General features: G+C 38.4%; 1 protein-coding gene across 1 annotated transcript in view; it reads right to left on the minus strand.

The window, feature by feature from the left end:
• Positions 1-13933, minus strand: part of col24a1 (collagen type XXIV alpha 1 chain) — a 95142-nt gene that overhangs the window by 51630 nt on the left and 29579 nt on the right. The window contains exons 7-14 of the mRNA XM_080473294.1: positions 12345-12398; positions 10376-10420; positions 9261-9314; positions 8735-8779; positions 6765-6818; positions 6078-6122; positions 5441-5494; positions 4746-4790 (exon numbers count right to left, since the gene is read on the minus strand). Of these exons, the coding sequence (XP_080329420.1) occupies positions 4746-4790; positions 5441-5494; positions 6078-6122; positions 6765-6818; positions 8735-8779; positions 9261-9314; positions 10376-10420; positions 12345-12398 (396 nt within the window). The remainder of the gene's footprint in view (positions 1-4745; positions 4791-5440; positions 5495-6077; positions 6123-6764; positions 6819-8734; positions 8780-9260; positions 9315-10375; positions 10421-12344; positions 12399-13933) is intronic.

The following is a 13933-nucleotide window of genomic DNA, read 5'->3' on the forward strand; positions in this document are numbered from 1 at the left end:
GATAAATACAAAGCAATGCAGTGTTGCCTAAAAGTATGAAAACAATTGCATGTGTATCATTGTTGGATTTAGAGCAAAGAGCTAATAGAAGGATTAGGTCAATTTGATTAATTCACACCTCCAGATGCTTGGATACGTGTGTGTCACTGGCCATTCAAGGGGAGTGGTTAGATTTCAGTTTAAATGAGTAAATTAATGAACATAAGCCAAACCATGACTAACAGTTAAAATTCATGAATATAATGTCAAACAACTGGAAAAATACTGCATTCATCAATTGCTTTTACACTTTAACCAAGATTAAAAACAACCATGTCCAATAAATGTGAGCGAATGAGGCTCAGACAGGAAGTTCATCTGAACCCTCCAAGTCCCAAGTTCGATGTAAAGTTCCTATAGTGGTATTGACACGCAGCAGCATTGACACGAATCCCATGCGAACCATCAGGAAGTGCTCTGAACAAACAGCAAATGAAAAAGAAGAAGAGACACAGAGAGATAAGCAGAAGAAGAGAGGTTTTCTCTAAAACTGGTGTGCACCAGCCCAGCTGAACAGATACGGTCCTTCATCAGCCCACACAGAGACTTTGTCAGGATAAAGTCTGACTGCCAGGTGCTTAGACGTCAACCCAAACCACTTTCTGCCAGAAGCATGGGGAGAAAAATTACTTAAGACCTGATAAAAAACAGATCGGTACATTCCCGTAAATCTCATTTCAACACCACCAATGTAACCTCACAAAACCAAAATATGAGCTGCTTCTGCACTCATTGGCCCGATTACACGTGCAATTTTAGAAATCTCACATCAAAATAACATCAAATTAAATCAAGCTTAAATTTCTTTTATTAAATTTCCATCTGCTGAGTGTGCATTATAGTTCATCCTAATTTGCAGTAATCTCTGTGTATCAGATGATTTGTGTTTGCGTGCAGGGGAGCACCAGCTGTGGTTATCATGAGGACAAAAGGTATCAGAGCTCCGTCCAGCTTTTCTTCTTCCCCACTATAGTCTAAAAAAATGTCAAAAGGAAATGACTGAATAAGTGTAGGACAAAACTGAAACATAGAATATCAACAATAATATTTCATTCAGAGCTGAAAATAACTTTTACAATTCTAGGCAACCTCAACACATCTTGTTTCCCAGGCCACTTGTTGATGTTTTTATTTTACTTTTAATAGTATATTCTTAATGCTATGTACGTACGTACGTATGTACGTATGTATGTATGTACGTATGTATGTATGTATGTATGTATGTATGTATGTATGTATGTATGTATGTATGTATGTATGTATCTATGTATGTATGTATGTATCTATGTACGTACGTCAAGTAATAAATAAATAAATAAATAAGTCAGTCAGTCAGTAAGTAAGTAAGTAAGTAAGTAAGTAAGTAAGTGTATGTATGTTCCATAATCAATTTGTGAACATGTTTTTAAAAAGGAGTCAGGCGGCGAGGTGGTGAAACTGAAACGTACAAGAAGAAATAAACAAAAAAAAAACAACTTCATAGTACAGTCTTGGTCTCCGTCTGGATGTTTAGCTTTTTTCATCATAGCTGTATGAAAGTCTGGCTGCACCACAGTTTGCTGAGTCACCAACTGGCGGAGACATACCAGCATGAACACTTGCAGCGTCTGCTCTGTCTCTGACTCCTCGACTGGAGGTCTGATCTCGTGTAAATGCCTTTCAATAAATGAGGGAGCACCACTCGAGCCACAGGAGTGTGACTGACACCGGGAAGTGAAAATGAGTTTTTGATGCCAAATTAAACAACATTGTGAGACCAACCATGCGTCATAATCACTCTCCTGGAAAGCCCTGCTGAAGTATGAATTACATCAGAGACTGAGTAAGAAGGAGGTGTGATGAGTATTTTGGCTCTTCATTTTGTTTGCTTAAAATTAACAACGGGCAATGAGCTGTTTGAATAAAGACAAGTAAGAACTGAATAAGTCACAGGTTTCTTTCATTAATTATGATTTATTTTCTACAGACAATCTCTATGAAGAATGTGATCATGTCAGTTATGAATATTATTATTTTCATTGGTAGATTGGGTTACCAAATAATTTCTAATTGTATTTTGAAAAAAATTAATGATATATAATGTTGATGAGATTACTTTAACTGGTACCTACAGTTACCAACAATTTGGGTTTAAGCTAATTGATTAATTGATTACATTGCATGATTAACTAATGAGTCACAAATCCTCTAATCATTAGAAACAATAAAATGAAGAGTAACAAAAAATTAACACTGTAACTCAAAATGACCAAAAACAACAAGAAGAACCAGCTGACTGCATGAAATGCTAATAATATATCCCATCATTAGTGCTTGTTATGGTGTTTCAGTTTGTTAAGGCATGCCACAAAGTCTAAAAATTAACGCAAATCAAAACAGATTTTTAACATAACGGAAGGAGTGTTGTTATTCAAAAATTTGCTGCAAAACCATCTGCGTTCCTGTTAGTACTGCTTTTCTAGGGATGACCTACATATCCAAAACATCTCACAATGTTTGGGAGTCAATAAAAGTTGTGAATCATCAAAAAAGAAAGAAAAGAAAACCAACGGACATGACTTGAACAGGAACATTTGTAAAACAGAGTGAGACAAAACAGGCTCTAAGCACACAAGGTTTTAGTGCCTCCTGACATATGATTCAGTTTATGAGCTGAACAAAGCTATTACACTAATTTCACTGTCATGCTTACATACATGACAGAGCAGCGGTCCCTGACGTTTTTCCTTTAAGCCTCCCCCACATTAATCCAAAAGTAAGGCCAGAACCCCCGTCTCTGATTAGCCCAAATATCATTGTGAAGCCATAAACTGGCATTTTATCAAAAATACAAAAGCACACACCTTGATTTTTATTGGCGTGTGTGAGCCTACTTTTCACAGCCTCAGAGCTGACAGACCGGTACAGATCCCTGTAACCTGTTACCCTCCTAATGGGGACTCAAGGTTAGAAACCAACGCTACCATACAGTGGTACATGTGAATTTGATCTAAAGAGTCTCAGTCGGACATACCGTACAGTAGACACCTTAAATTCACGTGCAAAATTAGAATGACAAAGATTGCTTTTTGCTAAAGTTACATCGAACCATAATAATTCACAACAGAATAAGTACCTTGTAAGCAACTAAAGACAAGACAAACTAAAAATAAATAAATAAATAATAAAAAAAAATAAGAAATTCAAACGTAAGAGAAGAAAAATGTATCTGTTCATATCTACGAGTTGGACCACCTGTGTTCCGTTTCTTCACGCTATAGTGCACTATATATAGTAAAAGCAAAATAATTCAACATATTTTCTATCTGACAGTCAGTGTTCGCAAAGACTTACAGCCACCATGTGAGGTGAAGGGTAAGGAAATCCCATCTGTCCAGATGTGTCTCGTGTCAGAACGTGACCCGTAAAACACCGCAATAAATCCAAGGCTATAAGGAGCGCAGTGCTGTGTAAACAAAGCTTCAAAGTATGGCACAATAAAAGTACCAGGCACAGTTGTATCAATTTTGTTGACATTTATATCTGGATATTTTAAAAAGGGTTCAGACAATGAAGCGGTCTGGAAAAAAACCAACCCTAAACAGCTTGTTCTCTATTAGACCTGTGACCGCCTGGATGTTTTTTGCCCTGCGGTAAAAAAAAGATGGAGCCTCCCAGGTAGTTTTGCGAATAGCGTTTGAGGGTTTAAACTTACCGGCTGTGTGTTGAAACCGAAAGACACAGTTGTATAACTCGCTTTGCAGCATTAGTCTCTCCTTGAATTCCACAATTCACACTTGACATGCGTCTGTCAAACTGTATAACAGATTCTCTTTTCTTTACAACAGTATCAGTTTACCCAACGATAAGAGGCTGCGGAGAGAGCCAATGGAAACTTGATTAAAAGGTGTTGCTTACCTATGAGGTATTTTTCATGTTTTCATGGGGTTTTATGTCCCTCCGAGGAGTAATGCAGGGTTCTTTTAATCAAATCAATGCATCTGGTTTCACTTAAAGTGTTATACCACATATCATCATACAGACCTATTTTTGGACCACCGATCCAGTGTGCTACCCAGGAATTGGCTTGATTAATAATGAACTTCAATGGGATTGGAGCGGTAAAATGTACTGGAGGAAATAAGTTTGACCCACTTAATATTACAGCTACACCATGACAGCTGAATGCTCTCTGTCATCCTTTGCTCTTTTTGTTTCAGCTGCACTTTCTGGACCGTTTCCAATGTGTGTGTTGCCTGTTCAGCTGTTAAATATCCTCCTATTTAATTTCAGTGTGAATCCTATACCAGTGGCCAAATATGCATGAAATACTTTGCCTACACACCTCAGTGACCACAGCAGTGTCAGTCAATGGGGGGGGGGGGGGGGGGGGTGCTGCTACCATTAAATACACAAAATGCTGGGTTACGCTAAACAGGAAATAAACGGCAGCAGGAAAATTCACATTCATTGCTTGTGGAGCAACACAGTACAGCCTGCGATCACTCATCCAAACCACAATTTAACCGTGAAAGACAAACAGGCAGAATGAAAGCAGGGCTGACAAACACTCCTAATATCAAGTGCAGGAGCAGACAGAGGCAGAGGTGTGAGCCAAATGAATGACAGATCAAACAAAGTGCCCCAATAGGAAGATGTAACATGAATAAAAAAAATATAAAATAAAATAAATAAACTATTGCCACCATAGAAAAAATCTGACCTACCCTCAGACCTGGAAAGCCGCCAATGCCAATTCCACCAACAGGTCCCTGTAAAACATCACAGCAGCATCTTAAATACACAAGACATTTACAGTAATGGAAAGTCCTCTAGGATGAATTGGAAAAACCTGAATTCTTCAAGGATAAAACTAATTGTTATATCTCCATAGAAAACCATGGACTCTCCAATGTACTTGATCAAACAAAACAGTTTTATAAAATATAACTATAAAGGTACAATATGAACTACAAAGTGAATAACATGACACCTACTGATAAAATGCTAAAATCCATAAATCACATTTCCCTGTGATGTTAAAGAAATACAATAATGAGAGTTGCATGAGATTAGTTGTAAAAGTGTTTTTTTCCCCATGTTTCTGCACTACACATAATAGAAACATGAGCATTCAATTTCCGTAAATCAAGATTCCCAGCAACATTAATAATAACAATATCTGTGTGCTCGAAATATTCCACAGCATTTCCACAGTGTATTGTCTTACTATTTTCAAAAGTCACTGCTGAAAATCAACAATGACATCAGCAATGTGTCTTTTCAAGGATATATAGACTCGTAGGCATGCAATTTTGTACTTTAGCACTAACACCTTGTGTCTAAAAAAAAAAATCTACTAAATGCAGAATACTGAAACAAGTATACCAATATTCATCGGCAGATTGATGAAGCTTCTTACCTCACTGCCATCTGGACCAGGAGGTCCCCTCTCCCCGGCATCACCCACCACACCCTGTGGGGAAAGGGTATATTCATCTTGAGGACCGTTGCTAATTACATTCTTTATCTGTATTACATAGTACCTTCTCACATGTAAACATAACAGTGGTATGATTTACTTTTTTTTCCCTCCACTTTCTCAACATTTTTTGTCTAGAATTTAAGCCATTTTTCACAGGATTGAGATCAAACTATGTGTTGTCATAACAACTTATTGCACAAACGTAATATCAGCATGAAAATGATGTGGACATACAACAAAATGCATTTAAGACAGATTGTGTCTCAGAGCTATTCAGACGAGAGAAAAAAAGGAATTTTAAACAAAACAGACAGTGGGCTGGCTGCCCATTTGGCAACTTCAACATAGAGAGGCTAAGACTTGTTTTTAAAACATTAACTTTTCACAGTGTGGGGGCCTGACCCAGACATTCCTTCTGTCTCTACCTAATCTAACTGCATTTTCTTTTTTTTGTGCCACCCTGGAACAAACTCGGCAAGACTAGTGTCAAAATATGTAAGAGAATTATGTAAAAAAAATATATGTAATTTATCTTTGGTGTCTATGCACAATTCATCCAGAAATTCTTTATTACATGTCTTCCTTTGGGGCCAGGTTTTCCACTGGGGCCAGGAATGCCCTGAAGAAGAAAAACAAGTGGAGAGGTTACTCAGACATTGGATGTCAAACCAGGAAAAAAATAAATAAATCTATATATCTGATCTATGAATCGCTGCGTTAGTGGGTGAGTAGTTACAAGCCATGAAATCTTATCGGAATTTATTTCAGAAAATGTCTAATATTAGCCATTTTATTGTCTCAAAAGTAGTACCACCTGTCACAGAGTCAAGATGTTTCAACTGATTCTATGTTTTTAATCTTTTGTTTTTGCACACTCCTGTGCTCAATTACTGCAGTAAGAAAACCCATGAAGACCATGATTTCCTTGAGACAGTAATCTCACACGTATGAACCAAGGAGCACTTCATTTTGTGGATAATGAAACTTTTCACCAAAACCAAAGTCAGTGAAAAAGCTTCTGATCTATGGTTTGCTTATAATGCACCAGAGATGACTGACAAATGTTCATTACTGCAACGTGCTAAAACAAAACTTACACAAACAATGCATAAGATAATTGTGGGGAAAAAACAACAACAACGAATTGGATATTGCTTAATGTAAATTGAAAAATAGTGTTGGTTTCGGGTTAATAGAATTAATGACAGAAATGCAAAAGTTCTGATTTCATATGTACTTGTTATTAAGAAACATTACTCACTCGCTCTCCCTCCAGTCCGAGTGGCCCAGCAACACCAGGAAGCCCAATAAAACCCTATAAAGGAGCAATATTTATACATCGTCACATTTCTTTCAACATGTCTTTCAAATATGATTTCAGAAAGTAACCTATTGCAATGCTTCGCCAAAACTTGACATTAAATAAATTCGTTTTTAGTCCTACATATCAAACTCATTCATTCATTTCTTTTTTACAAACATTTTTTTTAGGGCAAATGTGCCAACAATGTGGGAAAAAGTTGACAATAACTGAAAGGCTATATACTAGTGTAGGTCAGTGTAAACAGCTGATTGATTATCTATATTATCTATGATTTATCAATGTAGATTCAAGAAGAAAAGACGTGTGAAAATGATACTGCATACTACATAATTGAAACTGGTTGGAGCAGATTTTTCTATTATTATCATATCAATGCAATTTGGCCAACCGTAGCGTCTTATTGTGAAGGCCTCACTCAGTAAATAAAAGATTCTGAGTTTGCATGTTTGCTCTGTGTGTGGGTGTTCTTGGGTGTCCCATCACAGACCAAACCTATAAGGTTAACTGATGTCTTCAAATTGTCCGTGTATCTGTTTCTCGTTGTTTGCTCTGTGATGACTGGTGATATAACCAAAATGTAAACGGGCGTCGCCCATTTTCAGACGGCCGTCACTCTGAACCCCAACCACCGAGTTAAAGCTGTATAGGAGATGAATGATTTATCCTTCAGCGTCCAGCGAACACAGCTTGCGTCTAAAACTGCAGTTTGCATTTGTGAAAATAAAGATCTTCAATTAAAAACCCATTACATATTATAGCTTTTTTTAGCTGCAGCGGTTTAGCTTTTACATTACTTTATTGTGTTTGGCTGTTTTCTCTCCATAGATCAAACATTGAGGTAAATCAGCACAGTTGGCATTGGAAGCCACTGAGCTGGTCGTTATTGAATTAAACTTTATTTTTCCTGAGAGCTTTCTTGCAATTTGAGTCATCTACAGTGACAGGGTGCTCAAAGCTTTTTTGAGTGGCACAGATGTCCCCTTTGGAAAAAATGTGTGCGTACGATGTAAAAAGCAAGAAAGTGTTAAAACAGTCCAGAATATATATTTTACATTTTAGACTTTTCATTTGGATGACAACTTTGCATTTCTCAATTGGTCTCCTGCACGTCTTGCTTTATGTCATTTCCTGCATGTTTTGACTTGTTTAACACATTTTTGTTTACCTCATAGATCTCTAATCTATATACTTCCATACTATACTATATGCGTAGGTGTGTGTGTGTGTATATGTGCGTACATATATATATCCTGAATCCCAGGACACAAACTCCAGTATTGGTTAGTATTACATGGACTGCATTCAGATATGTATGTGAGCTGTAGTAATGGTATGTATGACTCACTTGTGCATCTCAGTCCTACCTTCCATTTCTCGCTCATTTTCTCTCTCACACACTCGCCCCACTACGACACACTGTCCGTCTTTGTAGCTCCTATTCACTCTGCCAGCCTCAAGTCTGACACAATAATCCCACGTATCCTCTTCCTCTCAGCTGCAATGCTCCACTTAAGTCCCTTCTCTCACTAGCTTATTTGACCTCCTCCAACCTCTGCCTTTTATACTTTCTCTCGTCTGTTTTTTCTTTTTCTTTCTTTCATCCTTCCTTCTTTCCTCCGCTTGCCTGTTTCAGGGCATTCCATTGCTGAGGAATGAACCGTGGTGAGAAGAACGAGTCGGCCGCCTTCTCTGTGACAATACAGAGTTGGACCAGCCCCCACAAGCAGACTCCCGTGAGGCAGCATGTCAGAAATACAAGTCATATCCTGACATTTCCTGATCACGCTCTCTGTGGCGAGGCCGAGGACCCGTTGCTGTCCCAACCCTTTCAGGAAAAATAAGGTGTTCCTTCAAGTGCTGCTGAGGAGAACTGGGCAGAATGAAAGCGGAGAGTTGACTCTACTCACGTTGACACCTTTAGGCCCTGGGCTACCTTGTGGTCCAGCTGAGCCCTGTGAGAAAAGAGAGGCTCAGGTGAGGAGGACCTTTAACGCAGCATCCACAGGAATCTTGATTCTGCACGCTAAACTCATCAGACTGTAAATGACTTCACAAGAGGAAAAGGTGGCCGTGTATATTCAAACATTCATTTACAGAACGTTTGTTTCGTTTATACTTGACGTGACAGATTATGTTTCCTCTTTCTCACCGTCGACATCATTGAAAGTTAAAAAAAATAAAAAATAGTGCGATCGCAACTTTATATTGTGATTTACTTGAAACTGAACTTCATTGCAAACTCAGTTTTCAGTACCGGGTATTTAGCAACTGTTGACCAGCTGAATGCAAATCAAGCATGAGCGTGTCTGTGCACGAGACAGCAGGAAGCATCAGGCAGTGACGATTGGCTGCGCACCCTCTGAAGTGATTATTTTTAATGAGCGGTCAATAAAAGAATTGACGTAGAAATTGTTTTTGTGTTTTTCACTGCACCTGCCTGCCAGGGTAACCTGCAGTCCCAGCTTCTCCAGGAGATCCTGGTATGCCCTGCAAGAGAGAGAGAGAGAGAGAGAGAGAGAGAGAGAGAGAGAGAGAGAGAGAGAGAGGGAGAGAGAGAGAGGGAGGGAGAGAGAGAGAGAGAGAGAGAGAGAGAGAGAGAGAGAGAGAGAGAGAGAGAGAGAGAGAGAGAGAGAGAGAGAGAGAGAGAGAGAGGCAGACAGAGGCAGGGAGAGAATGAATGAACAGTGAATAGGGAGATTAGGTGGATGGATAAAGTGAAAGAGGAGAAACTCAGACTTCAACCAGCACTGCTGGAGGAATAAAACAAGCACTGTTCCTTCCAGACAACCCTGTCTACCAACTGTACCTTTCTGCACCACCCAAATCCGCCCGCCCCTCCTTTGCTGTCCCACTTTGCTATTGTTTTAGTCCACTGTGGAGTGACTCATTACTCTTTAGCACTTCAGAAAGCCTAGAGTCAAACAGAAAAGAAACCAGAGACCAGACAGAACAGCTACAGAACATCTGTCTTGTGTTTGTGGGGGTAAATACTACAAGCATGTGTGCAGCTACACTACAACAAAATGTCTCACACACGCACGCACACACACACACACACACACAAACAGACACGCGCGCGCGCGCACACACACACACACACATTTTCTGGAGACTCTAAACTCAACCGTAACTACTGGGTTGCCTTAACCATAAACCATAATCAACACCACAGAACCATTGCCTGACCCTAAAACATGTCTTCACCTAAAAATGCATTGATTTCCCTGGAAACATCTGCATCCATCAAGTTCAGTTTCACGCCTGTATAAATTAACTGGGCCATACGTATGCAGACTCATGCTGTTTTCATGACTTTGCATTCAGTTACAGCAACTTCTATCAGACTTAATTTCAACTTTGTATATAACTACTACTTTTCTAAATCATACTATAAGCCACCCTATATAAAGTTGTCACCCAGATTTGTTTTTAGGATTTCCCTTATTGGCGCCTCACATTTTTCACAATCATAACATAAGTCACAATGGTTAATGCTCAATATAGAAGAACAAGGCCACAAACACACATTCATACACAAAAAAACTTACGGGATCTCCGGGCAGTCCTGGTGGACCTGGATAACCTTTGGCTCCCTTGAAAATTTGATAAAATAAATATTAGAACATTTGATCTTATGTAAGATAATAAAATAATAGAAAATTGAAAATGCTTAAATTTTAAGTTGTGCTAAGAACTGAATCTAAATCATCACCATTAGGATTCAGGCATGTCGATGTTTAGCAGGTCTTGTGAGGATCAAACTCACTATTCTTAATTAAGTGTGTTAGTGGTGCTTCTTTGTTCCTGTTATTCACTATGACATGATCACCAACAACAGATGTAACTATAAAACAAGGTCAGGGCCTGGTCAGTATCTTTTTTGGGTTCTCGAACAGAACCACCGACTCTATCATACACTTCCGAGGTTGTGACTTTTGGACCTTCACACTCAATAAAAGGCCCGCGTGGGGGTAAAGAGCACAGACCTTGAGCCAGTCATTTCCTCTGAAAATACCTGGTGGGGCACAGTTCATGTGCTTGGTAAATTATGTTCAGCTACTGCAAACACTAGTGTGGCCTCCTGGGAGGCGAGGTTAAGGTCAGCTATGTGGATACCAGACGAAAAGATTTCAGTGAGAGGACAACTGTATAGGCAGAGCCAACGTGCAGCCGCCTGGAGTCTATTCTGTTTCTGGTGCAAAGTTCAGCTGAGATCATGAGTTCAGCACAACACTACACACACAGTATCAAACAGCAGCATTGACCCCTTTAAACGTGAGGTAGGAAAAACGAGGCCACAGATATTTACGTATTCGTCCACATTGATGGATGAAGACAGCAACTGGGTTTGCATTGATTGGTAGCAGCATCCGTGAAATTCTCCAATTACAGGCATGACAATTGCTGGTATGGGACCAGAAGAGGCATGGGATATTACACACGTCATTGACACCCTGACCCCGGGTGGGTTTCCTCTTTCGGGTGACCTTTGACCTTGACCTGAAGGCCTATCAGGTTTAATTAAAGCAGCATTGCACCTGAAACACTAGCTATGATGCTCTGAGTGAGAAAGAGTGAAGAGATGAAGTTTGATCTCTAACTGTGAGTGAAACCAAAAGGAAAAACAGGGTTGTTCAGTGTGTGATTTTTGAAGAGCGTGGGAAGGAAATACCTCCACACTGAACTGGATATCGCGCCCTCTGTATTTTTACCACCGGGAGGATAAAATGCTTCTTTTGCATATTGTGATTAAGGTGAACAAAAAACTTTCTAAATTAGACCCGCTATTACTCACAAATTGAGAAACATCACTGTTTTACTCAACACGTACCGTTTGCCTGACGCCAGACAGTAAATTCTGGTTAAAATTTGTATTTTCCATATTTTCTCAAATATATATTTGTGGTAATGGTTGATCTATGAAAAAAGAAATGACATGCGCAGCAACAGACACACCTGAATCATTGATTACACTCTAGTATTTATTAATTTTTTTTGCATTACATTTTCACAAAAACATAAAGCTTTTACTTGAAGAACTTTCATTTCAGAACTTTCTGAACTTTCGTTCCCATAGCATTGCTATTGCCCTTCTGCGATTATGACCCATTGCATCCTATTGAGAAAGTCCTTTCTAATAAAATTTAAATCAAGTTAGACAGCTCTGCTAGAAGATGATGGTGGTATAGTGCTTAGCACAATGGCCTCGCAGTTAGGACTATTCCTGGTTCGATTCCAAGCAGAGTGACCTATCTGTGTATGTGAGAATGTCCGTTTCTCTCGGTTACAGAAAATAGACAAATTATGTCATCAACAGATTTTCTCTATGAATAACCAATTATGTAATTCTGAAGTGATATTTGTGATATGGATCAACGACACGAGTCATGGCTGCAGTTCTGTCAAAGTCAGAGCTCATCTCCACCAACAAACTGTGACGTCTTAATCCATCCATTCTAATAGAATCCTGGCAAACCCTGCACAGAAAGACCCCCATTTTTATAAGCAAAACCTTACCTGCAGACCTGGAAACCCATCCGGTCCAGTCAGACCTGGTGGCCCTTTATCACCCTAAAGAAAAACAAAAATGTGGGAGATAAAAGATTACGCATATTTTATTTTTAAAATGAAGGTGACGAATGAGACAAATGACACTCGAAGACTAATGAAGAGTGAAGGAATATGTCGATGAATACAACCCAGATGGTAATATAATATTTTGGTATAAATTACGTAACACCACATTAATGTTGTTGTTTTTTTTTCTATCTCAAATGATTAATAAGTATTAACGTTTCCAATGTTAAAAAAAAAAAGTGTTTTTCATGAGCAGAACAGGTGAGCAAGATGGGCTGTTCCAAGGTTTTTGTATCTTTGACAATGTCCATCTTCTATTTACATTAAAAATCAGTTTTAAATCTAAACAATATGCAGAGCAATATTTCTGTATACTTCAAAATCATGACGTGAAAGACTGAATTGAGATTAACAAATTAACATATGCCAAGAGAGAGAAAACTAAGTAACTAATAAGTCATAAAAAAAGAGGAACACCAATGATTGCAGTGGAGCAGATAGATGTCTGTAGTTACAAAAGATATGCAGAAAAAAAAGAAAAAAAAGAAAAAAGGAAAAAAAAGAGAAAAAAAGGGAAAAAAGAAGAAAAAAAAGAAAAAAGAAAGAAAATATTTTTTTCTTTAGTGTTTCAAGTGCATAGTTCAGCTGTATCCCCTCAGTCTTTATAACAACATTTTAATATTTAATTACATTATATGCATCCTTTCTCTAAGCCTTTTTCAATTAGTCTCTTTAAAAATAATAGATTTAACAATGATAAGTGATGATTCCAGTTCAGTGACAGCAGCACCTACTCAGAGCAGTAAATCACTAACATTTGAAGCGTTCAGAGCTAAATATACAATTAGTGTCATTAATTTCAACACTTGGCAACTGAAAGAGGTTTGATCTTTCTTGTTTTGTTGGATCGTTAGTGTTTCGTGTTGTGTGAGTGGTTTGTTTTTATGTGTTGGAGTTTGGTTTTTTTTGTGTCTTCGTGGCATTTTTAATGGTCTGTGTTTACAGTTTGATGACCACATTGTTCTCAATGTTTCCTGTTTGAACTGTTTCTGTGTTCTTCACAAACATCTCCTCAATGCCTTTGTCTTGCTGTTTTTCACTTGTGTCATGTCTTATTACTTTTCTGTTCAGTCTCTATCTGGTCTCATCATGTCACCTTTGCCTCTCGTTTCGCTCCGCATGTCGGTGGATGTGAGTCTGAGCCCACGGTTAACGTTTTATCAAAGCCTATTGCCATGGTAACATGGAAACAATGTTTTTTTAGTTGAAGAACACGCCCTCAAAACAATTTTGATGTGCATAACTTTACGTATCGGGATAGTTTTATCTTCTGGTGCAAAATCTTACAAATTAAGAAAAATTGTGCTTTGTTTTGTTTTTGTCTTTATGTTAGTGCAATATGTGTGTATGCCCTCAGAGAAGCCAAATAAAATCATTTGGATAAAACACAAATCATCTCTTATTTTGCATTTGTCTTTTAAGTCTTGTAGATGTAGATTATTACCATATTGTGTAGAGACACATTTCAA

This window comes from Lipophrys pholis, assembly GCF_963383615.2.
Source record: "Lipophrys pholis genome assembly, chromosome: 10".
Lineage (NCBI taxonomy): Eukaryota > Metazoa > Chordata > Actinopteri > Blenniiformes > Blenniidae > Lipophrys > Lipophrys pholis.